The 16,094-nt window shown below is 34.0% G+C and overlaps 1 protein-coding gene across 1 annotated transcript; it reads right to left on the minus strand.

Annotated features, from left to right (window-relative positions):
- Nucleotides 1-1,546: 1,546 nt before the first annotated feature.
- Nucleotides 1,547-8,764, minus strand: LOC109827888 (hydroxymethylglutaryl-CoA lyase, mitochondrial-like). Its single transcript, XM_020394908.1, has 12 exons — nt 8,708-8,764; nt 7,746-8,082; nt 6,967-7,156; nt 6,425-6,604; nt 5,948-6,028; nt 5,701-5,864; nt 5,333-5,399; nt 4,685-4,761; nt 4,299-4,507; nt 3,899-4,011; nt 2,012-2,206; nt 1,547-1,850 (listed from the first exon to the last, which is right to left on the minus strand). Exons 2-7 carry the CDS (start codon nt 8,003-8,005, stop codon nt 5,369-5,371), a joined length of 906 nt encoding a protein of 301 aa, XP_020250497.1. The 5' UTR covers nt 8,006-8,082; nt 8,708-8,764; the 3' UTR covers nt 1,547-1,850; nt 2,012-2,206; nt 3,899-4,011; nt 4,299-4,507; nt 4,685-4,761; nt 5,333-5,368.
- Between the last annotated feature and the right edge of the window lie 7,330 nt (nt 8,765-16,094).

Raw genomic sequence — 16,094 nt, forward strand, 5'->3', positions numbered from 1 at the left:
AATCAAGAAGAATGTATTGATTATGATGAAACTTATGCACCTGTTGCTCGTTTAGAATCTATTAGGGCTCGTTTAGAATCTATTAGAATTCTTCTTGCATTTGCATGTTTTATGAATTTTAAATTATTTCAAATGGATGTTAAAAGTGCTTTTCTAAATGGTTTTATAAAAGAAGAAGTTTTTGTAAAACTTATTTCAAATGGATGTTAAAAGTGCTTTTCTAAATGGTTTTATAAAAGAAGAAGTTTTTATAGAACAATCTCCAGGATTTGAACATGAAAATTTTTCAAATCATGTTTTTAAACTTTAGAAAGCATTATATGGTCTTAAACAAGCACCTCGTGCTTGGTATGATAGATTACAGAATTTTCTTTTAACATTAGGATTTGATATTGGAAAAGTAGATTCAACTTTATTTATTAAGAAAATAAATAAAGATATTTTATTAATTCAAATATATGTAGATGATATTATTTTTAGTTTACTAATAACAATCTTTGTCAAGAGTTTGCTAAGACTATGCAATATGAATTTAAAATGAGTCACATGGGTGAACTCAATTTCTTCCTTGGACTTCAAATTAAACAATTTAAAGAAGAAATTTTCATCAATCAAAGCAAGTATGCAAAAGATTTACTTAAGCGCTTTGAAATGGAAAATACAACAAGCAACCCAACACCAATGAGTACTACTACATCACTTGACAAAGATGAAAATGGTAAGAATGTTGATCAAAAGCTTTATCGAGGTATGATTGGATCACTTCTTTACATTACTGCAAGTAGACCTGATATTATGTTTAGTGTATATTTATGTGTTAGATTTCAATCTAATCTTAAAGAATCTCATCTTAAAGCAGTGAAAAGAATTTTTAGATATCTTAAAGATACTACAAATTATGGATTGTTTTATCCAAAACATAGCACTTTTAATCTAATTTCATATAGTGATGCGGATTTTGCCAGATATAAATCCGATAGAAAAAGTACAAGTGGAACATGTCATTTCTTAGGACATTCACTTGTATCTTGGTTTAGTAAATAGCAAAATTCAGTATCATTATTAACGACTGAAGCAGAATATATTGTTGCAAGTCTTGCATGTGCTCAAGTTTTATGGATGAAACAAACATTATTAGATTTTGGCATAAATTATCCCATATCATCCATAATGTGTGACAATTCAAGTGCAATTAATTTATCTAAAAATCCTATTCAACATTCACGTACAAAACACATTGACATTAGACATCATTTCTTACGTGATCATGTGCTTAAAGGTGACATTTCGTTAGAATTTATACCCACTGATAAACAAAATTTAGATATACTAGTTGGATTGCACGTGCAATGCACGTGGTTTTTTTTTAAAAATTTATAATTGTATTTATAAAGTTTTGTTATAAAATCATGGAATGGAAGTAATGAAATAAGAACTTAAATGTTATTTACATGAGAGTAAATTAAGGCTACATAAAACATAGAATACCCAATTAGAATAACTGACAAAATAACTTTGTATATGATTGCACTTTTATTGCAAGTTATTGGGAAAAATTGTTCAATGCAAAATCTTGAATCATATTTGTCCGCAATCATCCAACATATGCCAACAATTTTCTATAATACAAATAAACAGCTTGTCAACATTTTCTGTAGTTAATCGCTACCATTTTTTTTCTGTTTTACAATCTTAGATTTTCCAAAAAAATTTAGTTTATAATTGGCAGATTCACCATCCTCCAGCTTAGTAGGACCCTCTCGCTTAATAGCTTTTGTTCCTTGATCACCCCTCTCTCCCTCTTATTTCCGTTAACTATTCTGCAAATAGCACAACAGCAACTTGTTGACCTGAGAGAAATGGTCCTCATAAGTTTACAAGAAATTTACACAACAGCAACTAAGAATTATCCCAAATTGTATTTATGTGAGATGTAATTCTTTTGATAAAAGCTTAACTACTATGTAACTACAAATCTCATGATAGTTTATAGAGTTTCAAGTAACTTTACCTGTACCGAATTAAGGTGCAATTTTCACATCAATAATACAGCAAAGATGTTTCATGTCTTGGAAACCTTGGTCATCGAGAGATGCCGGAGCCAATCGTTCAGATTAATTTGACTATGATGCACTGTTAATTTTTGATTATTTGTTGTAGATAAAATAGCCTCCACATTCGCAGGTTGAGAGTTGGTCTCTAGCCGCTGGAAGATGAATCTATATCACAATCACGGCCCAACAGTTTACCATTGCTTGGTTAAAATTAGCATAATATGGTCAATTAAGTAATGTACAGTCATTTGAAACCATGAGTTGGTCAAGATAAATGCATAAAGAAAATGGGTTCAATCCCATACAGTAATGTAGTGAGTGGAGCATGTCGACAAAATTTTTAAATTCTATAGCATGAAAAATAATAAAGGACCGAAATGATTTGTCATTTAACTTACAGAGCTATATATAAACGAATCAAAAACAAAACGAATTTTTGAATCGAGAACCAGTTTGTAAGAACCTTTGATTCTGCGAAAGAGGTCTAAGTCATGCTCGAAGCAAACAGTGCTCAGTACTCTGCTCCAACTGAACTTACAGGTATCATCTCTGTGCTTGTGTGTTACTTTTTCTCCCCTCCAGAGATTGGAGATATATAACATTACGTAAACCGATATTTGCAAAGTTTAGTTTCCATTTTGGTATATTGATTGGTGATTAATCCTAAATTTGTCATAGAAATACCAAGTAGATGACAATTAGTGTCGTGTCTGAATTTCAGCAAGATGCTAAAAACCAAGAACCATATACTTACTTCACTCGACATAGTTGCAAAATAAAATGTAATAAATTTTATGCACGTGCATAATATGTATTTATCTTAAGGGATTTGTAATCAAATTGTAGACGATATGGAATTAATTTTTGTGCTTTTACATAGTTGTCTCAAATCTTTACTCGGTGCAGGAGCTAGGATATTTAACCCTGCTTCTCTGTTTAGTGGCCCCTCATCAGCAGAAATTACTCAGAAGAATGTTGTATGATATCTGGAAGCTATCAGGACACATTAGACAGATTGTATGCATGGGAGAAGAAGTTATATGAAGAAGTAAAGGTGCAAATTTTACGTGCTAAATTATAATTACTGAGTTATTTATGATGGCAGTATCTTAGAAGGTTCTTACCAATGTTGAAAATAGCGATAACGCATAGCGTAACGCTTACCTCCGGTTAAGTTACAGTAGCGATAACGCATAGCGTAACGTAGGTTAAATAATTTATTGTTATTTAAATAATTTATAGATATATAACATTCAAAATAAAAAAAATATGAATAATCATCGCAATTCTCAATTTCACAAATCAATATATCATCACAATTTCACACCAAATCAACCATGTTTGCCTTAACAATCAATCCAAAAGCATAAAATACTTCAAGTTCGAAACCAAAAAGGATCCAATGATCCATAACCCTCTTTCTTGCGGACCTGGGCATGAGACGATCACCTTGCGCCTGAAAAACACCGATCACAGCCATTAATCAAAGTAATCAAATAACGTAGGTCTTCAAACGCTATGAAGAAACGCCATATATCGTACGCTATGGCCAAAATAGCGTAGGTTATTTGGTATTTGCGCTATTTCAAAACGCCACGTAACGTTATCCCACCGCTAGGTCACGTTAAACGCGATTTTACGCTACAAAACGCGTTTTTTTCAACATTGGTTCTTACATTTTGTGTACAGCGCGGAGAGCGTATTTGCATAGCATATGATAAGAAATGCATGCAGATTTGGAACCATGACTTGATGTGAAACATCAAAAACATACTATATATCTTGCATTAGATAATGAACTAAAGTTTAAGATTAAGAAAAATATCTTACAAAAACAAAATCACCTGTATATTGCTGCTTTCTGCAAGCTTAACAGGAGAATCATAATAGGACATACGCAACATATAGTCGTCAAAGATTCGTTTCTGCCTCTTCTCGTTCCACTCATTCAAATTATCTGCATTTTTCTATAGATAATCAGTTTTAAATATGAAACGAATTCCTGCCATATCTGTTGGTTTAGGGCTAAAAGAATCATAATGTTTTATTCCCGTTATGGTATAGCTGATTTCTCTTTCCTTTTTCTAAGCACCATGTTATGTTTCCTACGTATTGGCTCTTTTGATTCTGGGATTGAAGAATCTAAAATATAAGATGAAATTGATTTTTTCTATTGATAATTTCTATGAAGAATGAAATGGGCTTATTTTGATTTGTTAGATGAGAGCAAGCAGTGATTCGTACTTGCAACATTGTGTGGAGACAGTGCTTTTGTTGGCGAAGATTGGTGCTAATGTGACGGTTGTTGCTGCAGGACTTTTGCATGATACGCTTGATGATTCTTACATGGATTATGATTATATTCACAGTAGGTTTGGAGCTGGACTTGCTGAGCTTGTTAAAGTGGTCATTTTTTCTTCTTTAGATTTGCATCTCTGTTGTTTGGAATTTACCTGAGGAAACAGGAAAACATTTGTAGCACAATCAGAGAACATTAAGTTGAACACGAAATTGTTGTCTTAATGTAAAATAGAGCATATTTCAGCTACTAATCCAACAATTGATTTTAAGTTTTGGCTTGTAAACATCATTGTCTTAAGAGGATAATCTGCAAGCTCAGATATGCTTACTCCTTTGTTATCCTTGCAGTCATATACAATGATAACTGGAAAAAGTTCCACCGGTAAATGGTTTGCAAAGTAAGCAGCTTGTTCCACAGGTAGCAACAAACTGTAAGGTTTTTGGTATAATATTAAATTGCAATATTCTTTTACTGTTAAAAAGAAAAAGAAAAAGAAAAATAAAAAGAAAACAGGGAGGGAATTCGTATGATCATGTTAAAAATATATGACTAACAAAACATGATATACAAAAAACAACTCTAGTTATATCCATATTTTTATTTTTACCATAAGGAACCAAAAAGATATGCCCATACTTGACGGGATTCACCTTAAATAAATGATCATAGTAAATGAGAACATGAAGTAAAACACTTCGACATACTTTGTATTCGTATTTCTATTAATACTTTGTATTCGTATATATTAAATTATATTTAAATTATTTTTTCCTATTTCACTATTTATATTAACATGCTCACAAACATAGCAACAAATTATACATAACATTTCCGGTTGCAAATAGATTACTTTCGATATTATCACAGCACAACCTATAATTGAAATCCTTAAAGAACAATAATACATGGAACATGCATGGATTACAAAATACAATTCATTAATCCAGCAAGAACTGATTCAAATGCACTATACCAACCTGATCCCCTTTTTGTCCTTGTGAATTCTGATCCATTAAGAAAATTGCATGTATACATTCCTTCCCCTGAAATAGCAAAATTAGGTTTATGACAAAACAATCAGCAGCACAACAATAACAAAAGTCGCCATGGAACATGCATCTCCTATAGCATTATGACCTTCTGTATATTCAATTACATCCACATAGAGCGAATTATGTTTGAATAATATGAAAAAGAAGAAGGACTTATCAAAACAATTAACACTCAGAGTATTGACAAGACTTTAACCCAAATCAGACACCTCTGAACTATTATCATCATATTTAATTGGATAAAAGGTACTCAAGAAATGCCTAGAGATAGTAGATAACACTCAGAACTTACCCTCTTACAGGTATGGCTAATTTCTTTGCAGCAAGAGTGACATCAAGATAACGGGCAAGGCTTTCTTTAATGCTACAATTGATGTTTGATTTAGAAAAAGCTTCAGAAGCTGATGCAAATACTGCGACTTCCTTTGCTCCAGCTGCAATAGCAACCTCAAATCCCTGGACAAAATGACTCATAAATACCCATTTTGTACTGAAGTGTATAAACAAGCTCTTGAGTTCAGTTAGATAATTTAGCTTACTCTGAGATTTGGTGTTAGCACAGGGAACATCACACCCTCAATATGTTTAATTCCTTCCATCACATCCTTTCCATCTGCGAACTGTAGTTGGCACATCAAGATATCAGAACAAAAACAAACAGCTGGAAATGCACTCGAAACTAAGAAGTCTAATGGAGAAAATTATATATCAAGGGATAAGTATACAGAAAGATTGTAGACAATGAAGAAAGGCAATAATACAAATATATGGAGACGGATAAGCTTCAGAGAACAATGTCAACTTTGCAAAGAGTAGGGGGGAAAACAAGCACATAAGTGAATGATTCAATAGTTGAAAGCATGAGTAGAGAAGAGGACTCTTTGCTGCTTTATGAGCTATCACACTAAAACATCGTATTGTACTGAATTGAATTATTATATAAGAGAGAACAATGAAATAAAATAAAAAAAATTGTACCCTTTTTAAATAGAAAAAAGATTGTATGATAATATTACCTGTGGTACCCATTTCGAAGAGACGAAACTGGTGGCCTCAATAATAGATAATCCGGAAGAGGCCAACCTCTGTATTAGTTCAATTTTTACAGCTGTGGGTATAGTATTCTTTTCATTTTGTAATCCATCTCTTGGTCCAACTTCGACTATCTTTACAAATTTTGGCATAACCCTCAAGAACTGCAAGTTTGAAACATCTCATGCAGAATCAAGTACTTAGACAAAGTTAAAGAGAAAATCTAGAACAACTTAATTAGTGCTTAAAAAGTAAGAGACAACTTTAAAGCTGTTAATAAGATATTATCATACAATCATAACATACAGTGCATTAAGGAGATGGTAAAAAGAGGAGAATTCCCTTGGTCTTATTTGGCAGAAGAACAGATTCCAAAATAATTATGAAGCGCTCGATCAAGAAAATGAATAAAATTAATAGGTCAACTAAATCAGGACAGAAGCAATAGAATTATAGATGAGACATTGATAGAAAAGATTAAAATACTTTAGGCTAAGGAATTTTTTTTCTACATCATCACAAGCACCTTATTTGTTAGATCACTCTCCCTACCATTGCTTAATGAGTGGTAGTGACGAGTTTGATGACCTTGTAAATACCATGAATCAGAAACATTATCAAAGACCCTTCGACTCCTACAAAGGCTTGATCTCGTCCAAAGTAAAGAGTCTGAGCAGTATATATCCTTTGTTTTCCTTCCCCATGTATATTCTTCACTGAGAAGAGAAGCAAATTAGGCTCGATAAGTACATTTCAAATACCGCAATAGAATGAATGGTAAAATAATGCCTAAGAAAGAAAATAACCTGTGGTACTAAAAGAGTGATGAAAAGATAAGCATCTAATTCTCAAAAAGTAATGAAGGATAAGCACATGCAATATGAATCTTGAATTTAGTTTAAGAACAATTATTCCTTTATCTCTATCAAGAGAAGAAACTTCAACGAGGGCTTAGTTCTTTTAGTCATAGTGCTAATATAAATTCAAACCACACCAATTGTTCTGATCTTTTGGTAAACCTTGCAGTTGAGAAAATTAACTAACTGGAAAAAACTATCCAATTGATGGTGTTCATAAGGAGATACATTTGGAATCTTCTAAACCTAAGATTGAGAAATTGAAGAAAGCACCTTTCAGAGTTATGATGACAAATATCAGGATCTTGGTTTATGTAAATCTACACAGCAATGGTCATGCAAATATAACAAATTATATTGAGCTAACATTCAACATCAACTGCATAATTGGCAAATAATCTATCAGTTTACAATTGGAAAAATTCTGGAAGAAGAAAGTGAAACTTACGAGCAACTATTTGAAGAGCTGCATTGTCTACCTTCAATCAAACAATTACCCAATTCAGTTTCATATTCTCTGGGGCTCCAAGCGTTAGGACTAAACCTCTGGATCCAACCTACCCCACTTAAGCTTGGAAAATTGTTGAGACCTAGAGGCTCCTCTAAGCTCGACATCTGGAAATTGAAGTTCAAGAGGGATCTTTTAACTGCATTTGATAAGCAAGTAGTCCACCATTGACAAGCAGGAAAAACTTTCGGTGTCAGCATAATTTAAGTTTTTCAACAGCAGTGCATTAAAGTACTTATGCACCTCAAGGAATAGCAAGATACAAGAATCAAAGTACCTGATTACAGATGCAAGAGACTATGTTAGAAGTGAAAATCTCATCAACTTAATGTTTAAAAAGCAAAGTACAACAGCTGATCCACGCCAATCAATTACCATACCCAAGTCAAAAGCACAAACATCATCAACTTTTTCTATAAAATCATACATCTAGAATCACAAACATTATAAGCAACAGAACATGTCCAGGCCTTGGTTTCACATTGCTTCAATAAAAAAAAGGAACATAATCAAGTTTGATATTATTAATAACAGCCGATATCGCAATACCTAGAACAATAGTTTGTGAAAATGCATAATGACTAAAATTCTAGTCAGCAATGGGCCAAAGACTTACTGATTGCTACAACTTAATGTAGGATAACAATCAAGAACAAAGAAAGATTCTTACAGGATTTGTGAATTCATTCAACTCCTTTATAGATAAAATATTGGAATTTTCGTAAATAATATATTCATATCAAATCTGAACAAATAGTTAGATTAAAAATTGTATGGATTTCTGATCAAAACAGAATTGATATAGCAATTAATTCATGAACTCCTTTGCACAAATAAACTAAATAAATAGAATTTGTGGTTGCAAAAATAAAAGAGATCACAGGCAACTAAACTAAACTTACTTTATTGTTGCGATATAGCTGTTGTTTGTATTTTTAAACGCTTGTCGATTAAATCTGTAGAAAATCGGAAAATAGGGCAAAATTATTAGAATAAAATGAAGCGTACTGCTATCCCGAATCCCCAATTAAATCTAGGGTTTAGTACAAATACACAAGTTCTCAATCAAGCTAGCGTACTGCTATCACGAATCCCCAATTAAATCAGTTAATTTCCCAATTCGAACCAAAAAAAACCCTGTAAATTAAATTTAAAGGTTGAGAAATAAGAACTTGCCTGACCTCAGCGGACGGCGAGGGCTTGTTCGTCGCGGAGCAGCGTACAGTTCGAGAAGAAATGGAGGCTCCTTTCTTCGATTTTGGGGAGGAAGGTGGTATTTTGTGATTACGGATCGAATTAGGGTTAGGAAATGAGGAGAGAAGGAAGGAGATTTGAGGAGGAGATAAGGCATCCATGGCTGTTGAGTGAGTGGAATTTCGTGGGGCGCCGAGAAGAGTAACCGACGAACTCTTCGGCTTCAGCGGAGAGCAAGACGCTTAGGTAACGATGACCTCTTCGGATTCTGCGGAGAGGAAAGCGTTACCGAAGTGTAGATTAATGTTGATTACGCGTAGGAGGTCAAATTCTGGTATATTTAAAATAGTTCAGGGTTAATTTGGGGAGGATAAAGTTTTTTAGGAACTGGCTCTTTTAAAGGGTAGATAGATTAACAAAGCCTTTAAAAGAAGAAATTTATGTTAAATTAAGAAGTGAATTAGGTATATGTTCAATTGATGATTTAAATTAAAGTTCATTTGTATTCACAGGTTTTATAGTCGACTAATTTACATTATAGTCGACTACATGCACAAACATTGTATATAGGATTTTCTGTAAGTCAACTAATTTTTCTTGTAGTCGACTACTTTTCATTACAGTCAGAAAATAAACTTTCTGTCAACCAACCTGTAGTTGACTACTATTGTTTATAGTCGACTACTAACAACAATTTTACATATTATTGACTTTCAATCTTTTGGATTTTTTTAAAATCAAATCCACAACCCAATACTAGTTTAACTTACAAAAATTTAATCTCAACCATTCATTTGTCTGATCAAATCCTAGCCTTATATCTATTGTTTATCTAGATCAAATCCAAACCACATAATTTTTTTTCTTAACTAATCTTGACCATTCAAGTATTTGACAAGAATAACTCTTTAAAATCCCCAATTCACTTCCTCTTTCTTCCCCATAACCGATCACTCTTCTTCCCCATTTCAGAAATTCTGTTTCCTCATCTAGGGCATCTTAAAAACTCATCTTTCCCACTTATTTCTTCAACAACTTCCTTGATTCCAAGCTCTATTCAGGTCCTGTAGTCGACTACAATCAAGAATAGCCAACTACATCTAGGGTTTCATCATTTTGGGTAAGTTTTTCAATCCTTTCTTTGCTTCCAAGTTCATTTCGTGTTCTTCATCATGTCTAGAGCTAAGAAAGCTAAACAAACTCATTCTAATGTTAATGATAAAATTATTGTCTATTTAAAAAGTCCGGATTTACTTGAAGAATTCAATAAAATATCATCTTTCGAAATTCTTCCGGGTAGATTCGTCAAATTTGATGATTTCATACCATCAAATTTCAGTTCTTATTTTGAAAATGTGGGTCTTTTAGAATTATTTTCATCGGAAAATAGAAAACGTACATATCTGTTCTTGGTTCATTTGTTCTACACCAATATCACTCGTGTGGAAACAATTCGTGGACATGAAAAATTAAGTACACTTGTAAAAGGGATAGAAATTGAATTGACTATTAAGTCAATTGGAAAAAATTTTAACATTCCCTATAAAGGTTTAACTCTTAGTTCCATCAAAATGAATGATGAAAATCTATTGTCTAATCACATATTTCTTCCGGGTTATGGAAAACCATTGAACAATTCAAATAAACTCCGTCCAATTCCTCGTTTCATTGCTAGAATCCTAGCATATAACATGTTTCCAAAAACGGGGAGCTTTCATTTCCTTTCCATAGATTTAGCAAAAGCTCTTTATGCTATTATGGGAAATATTCAAGTAAATTGGGCTGCCGTTTATTATGAAATTCTGTTAGCAATACCAAAAGGATCTCTTCCTTATGGTGCTTTCTTAACAAAAGTCTTTGAAAAATTCAATGTCGATCTAGCTTCTGAAAAATCGGTTGTTCGAACTGTCGAATTTTTTGACTCCAATGCTCTTACAAGAATGAAGTTAACTAATTTTGAAATTCATGATCAAAATCCTCACAATGAGTCTCCACCTACTCAAGAACAACAACATGATATACCTCAATCATCTCATCAAGCCGAAACTTCATCTAGTCAACCACTACCACCATTTCCTTCAGAACCTTCATGTTTTTCAGATGTGCAGTACAACACACTATCTGCACGTATTCTTGAACTTGAAACTGGTCAAAGAGCTCTATATTCTTAGAATTCCTATATTATTAGTAATCAAGAAGAGCTAATCAAGAAGTTTGATGACTTGGACACAAAGATTAGCGCATACTTTCAAGGACATCAACCTCCTCTAGCACCTTAGAAGTCTATGCATGCATCATATTAGATTTGGATGTTTTAGTGTCTATGCATGCATCATATTAGATTTGGATGTTTTAGTGTTTAGTTTCAAAACAATTATGTTTTTTTTTTGTTAGTTATCTATGTTTAAGTATCAAAAATGTTTTAGTGTTTAGTTTCAAAACAATTATGTTTTTTTTTTGTTAGTTATCTATGTTTAAGTATCAAAAACTATGTAGTTGTGGGTTGATATTAAGACATATATAATGTGTTATGTTGCTACTATGTCAAGTATGTTGATTATGTGTTTACATTACTATGATGTTTTTTGGATAGTTAATATATGTGCTACATATTTTAAATAGATTATGGTGATGAACATTGTGAAACTTTTAATCTTTATGGCAAGTCTTTGTCTACCTATTTGGATGGGTGAAGTTATGGACTATGTTCATAATCTGGATGATTTGTTTGAAGTATTAGCTCATGTTGAAGAAATAATGTCATGTTTAGCATAAATGTTTATCTCTTTTTGTTGATAACAAAGGGGGAGAAATGATATAAATATTAGACTCATGTAATATTATAGACTCTAATATGAGTAAGTATGTTTATTTCATAATGTTTAAATTTGTTTATAAAATACTTACATATGCATAAATTGTTTGTTATCATCAAAAAGGAGGGAGAATGTTAAATATCAAGTCTCCATGATATTATTTTGATGATAATAATTTATACAATATGTGCTATACAATTGCACTACCATTTATATGCAACTTTCAATATCATTATGAAGTGAAGAAGATGAAGAACATATGAGATAATGTATTTTATTTTTTCTTTACTTAGAATTATTATACAAGCCTTGATCACTCACACACACACACATAAATATTAGAACACACTAACACAGGCTTAGTGTGTTGGTTAATTATAGAAATCCTGTCACGCCCCGCTTCCCAAAAGACCGGGGAATCGGGACGTGAACAAGCCCGCGACGTATTAGACTGAGGAGAGATAAGTGCTAGACCCCGTCTTCTCAATCTAATACGCTAAGCGTCTGGAAATAAGTACAATGCGAAGTCACAGGTCCCCGATCACAATCAGCAAGAATATAATAGACAAACTCAGAATAAAAAATATCATATCACAAATGAGATATCATCCAGACATAATAATACGGGTCAAACATACCCTTATACAAAACTATCTGAATGAAATACTGAAGAATATAAAATACACTGACCAAATGGAAATGGAAGGTAGCACAAGGAAAAATGAGGACCAATAACTAAGCTTCAGCTTCTTCTACTCTGTCTGCAGGGCACTCCTACTGAGAATATCCTGGCTCTGACGTATCTCCAAGATGGACCTGTACTTTCTCTAAGTCTGACGTACACCAGAGAAAACAGGTGTACGTCAGGGCGCATGGCGCACGGCAAGACCCCATGAGGACCAATAACTAAGCTTCAGCTTCTTCTACTCTGTCTGCAGGGCACTCCTACTGAGAATATCCTGGCTCTGACGTATCTCCAAGATGGACCTGTACTTTCTCTAAGTCTGACGTACACCAGAGAAAACAGGTGTACGTCAGGGCGCATGGCGCACGGCAAGACCCCCCCGAAAGAAAAGAACGAACGAAAACCCAATGCGAAAAACAATACTATAACCGAAATGACAAAAGAACGTGCAATTGGAAATCCAACCAAATCAATCAAGTAACAAGTCGGTCATGCAGCTAGTCATCAGAATAATCATCCAGGTAACCATGTCATACAAATAGATGGAATTAATACTTAAAAATCCACAACAAGAGACGTAGTACATCGAGCGAAATAATCCAAACAAGGAAACCCTCATGTATATACCATATGTCACGAATTGTAAATAATTAAATATTAATCCCAATCTATGTATGAACTACACGCAATCCGATCTCGGCCTGGTCCGAACTCAGGCAAAGCTCAGGTGACTACACAAATTCACTGACTAAAGTGACTACACGAATTCACTTTAGCCCAACAAACCAACCCCAGTGACTACACGAATTCACTGGCACGAGCCTGGAAGATACATCAACAGCCTTATCCGATCACATGAACATGGACTTCCCCATCCCAACTCTCTTGTATTTTCTAAGTCAAACATAATCCATATTAAAACTCGGGTTCACCACCTAAACTCAGTCAACACACTCACACATGTCACTAAGTCTGTTCATGACGCACAAGGCTACTAAATCATGAACTACTAGGGTTCTTAACACGTTAACAGATCATGAGTATAGAATGGCATGTTAAACATGATTAAATAGGTTTATGAAGCAGAAATGAAAACTATAATGAACATGAAATATATAAACAAATACTATAGCATGAATACATACATAAGGAACTTCATCACTACTAGAATATCCAAACTTCTCATACCAGTTATCTGTTCTTAAGTATTCTCTAATATAATAATACGGTAAAAGAAAACTAGAAACCGATGTTGTTTTGCACATGAAATGTCACGCTGTACGACGATCAGTCATACTATCATAAATAATAAATATTCTTTTTCCAAAAATTATTCTTTAAAACTATTTCTCATTATAACTAATTTAAAATAAAAATATTGATGTTGTTTTGCACATGAAATGTCACGCTGTACGACGATCAGTCATACTATCATAAATAATAAATATTCTTTTTCCAAAAATTATTCTTTAAAACTATTTCTCATTATAACTAATTTAGAATGGAAAAAAATATTTATATAACATGAAAATCCGTTCTTTAACCTTTTTGTTGTAGGCTTTGGAAATACGGGCAAAGCTTGGTTAATCGGTCACCATCTAAGCTGCTGAACTTCAATTGTACCGAAGAAGTATGGTCGGACAAAGAAGTTGACTATTCTACTCTGAAGCTTTTCAGAAGCAATACGTATGTTCATATTCCGAGTGATGAATGGAACAAGTTAAAGCCAAAGTCACTCGAGTGCATTTTTCTCGGTTTTGAGAAGGGAGTGAAAGGCTACAAGTTGTGGGATCCAAAAAACAAGAAGAAAGTACTGAGTAGAGATGTCGTGTTTGATGAAAGACTTGGAGATGAAGCTATTGACAAAGATGAGGATCATTGTCGTACTAAAATCCCTTTGTCAACGGAAGGTTATATTCTAGAAAGTCAAGCTGAAGTGGAGCAACACGATGAACATCAATAAGCTGAAGAGGTTCATGCAGAACCTACAAGCATAGCACAATCAAGACAGAGAAGAGTCATCAAGCCTCCTCAACGATTCAGATGGGAAGATGAAGCTTGCTATGCACTATTAGCTAGTGGAGAAGATCCTTCTACTTTCAAAGAAGCCATGGAAAATGATGAGCGGCAAGAATGGATAGGTGCTATGTCAGAGGAGATGGAATCTCTCCATAAGAACTCTATTTGGGAGTTAGTTCCAAAACCACAAGATCGAAAGATCATCAGATCCAAGTGAGTTTATCGGAAGAAAGAAAGCATAAATGAAGCAGAGGCTCCTACCTACAAAGCAATGTTAGTTGCAAAGGGGTTCTCGCAAAAGGAAGGAGTAGATTATGATAAAATTTTCTCTCCAGTGGTCAAGCATACATCCATTCGGGTGTTGCTATTTCTTGTAGCACAGCATGACATGAAGCTAGAACAACTCAACGTAAAGACAACTTTTCTTCATGGAGATTTGGAAGAAACCATCTATATGGCTCAGCCAGAAGGATTTGTGGAAGAAGGAAAAGAAGACTTTGTGTGCAGATTGAAGAAGTCTTTGTATGGGCTCAAGTAATCCCTAAGACAATGGTACAAACACTTCGACTCCTTCATGCTCCGAATTGGTTACAAGAGAGCTCATGAGTACACCTAGTCACTAGAGGTGTGGGGAGATGAGCTAATGCTCATCAAGGTGAAGCAGTTGAAGCCAGAGCAGGACTTGCTCTAAAGCTCCGGAGTCTAACTTCTTAGATTCCGAAGATCCATGTTCCGGTGACAAGTGTTCATGATTCAGAAGACTAATACCCCAAAGATGCAGCTGACAATTTCGAGTAGCGTTGGATATCTCGCCAAGGTGGAGATTGATGGAGTTGGCTTAATTTCCAACTCATTTATTACTGTAGTTTTTCTGCATGCAGATATAATTGTGCATGGTCTTTTCGGGCATGATGAAGTCATTATTTGGCTCGAAAATCTACATGAAAGTTGTAGATATGCATGTATAGTTTACTCCAAGGTTTGAATCACAGGAAACAAAGTAGTATTGAGGGAGTTATGGTCAGTCAAAGTACCCTACTCGAATCTGGACAGATTTGTGTATTCCCAAGCATTTTGGAAGATAAAAATGTTCATCAAGGCCTATAAATAGGCATCCTCTCATTGTGGAGAGATCATCCAAAAATCATCCAAGCTTTTCCACTTGTTCTCTTGAAAGTATAGAGAGTTAAAGTGAAGGAAAGTCTCTTGTGTTGTAGAGATCTCTAGTGTTGAGAAAGAAGGAGGGTGTGTGAGGGTTGTGTGGAAGTCGGCGTTGTTGGGTGTGTTGTGTGTGCCTTGTACCCATTTGTTGATTTTATTATAGTGAAGTATCCTCCGAGCTCCAAGCTCAACCCGTGGTTTTTCCTATTTGGGTTTTCCATTTAAATCTTTGTGTCTATTATTTTTGTGATTGTCTTTTATCTTTTTGTCATTAAAAACAAGACCCTAAAGTGGTGTTGAGAAGTTTCGTGATTCGTCAACGCCAACACAATGACATGTTTGGATTAGGATTGATGGGAAGCAGGAGAAGGTAGGAAACTCATTAATCTTGTTTGGAAACTTGTTTGTGATAGA

Source organism: Asparagus officinalis, unplaced genomic scaffold (genome assembly GCF_001876935.1).
Source record: "Asparagus officinalis unplaced genomic scaffold, Aspof.V1 AsparagusV1_Un514, whole genome shotgun sequence".
Classification (NCBI taxonomy): Eukaryota; Viridiplantae; Streptophyta; class Magnoliopsida; order Asparagales; family Asparagaceae; genus Asparagus; species Asparagus officinalis.

Excerpts from the sequence above, each read along its gene's own strand:
- LOC109827888 (XM_020394908.1), bottom strand. The coding sequence starts at position 8,005 with ATGCTGACACCGAAAGTTTTTCCTGCTTGTCAATGGTGGACTACTTGC. Across the intron at positions 5,865-5,947 it reads TGCTAACACCAAATCTCAGA|GGATTTGAGGTTGCTATTGC; the intron begins GTAAGCTAAATT and ends CATTTTGTCCAG. Across the intron at positions 5,400-5,700 it reads TTAGCCATACCTGTAAGAGG|GGGAAGGAATGTATACATGC; the intron begins GTAAGTTCTGAG and ends TTGCTATTTCAG.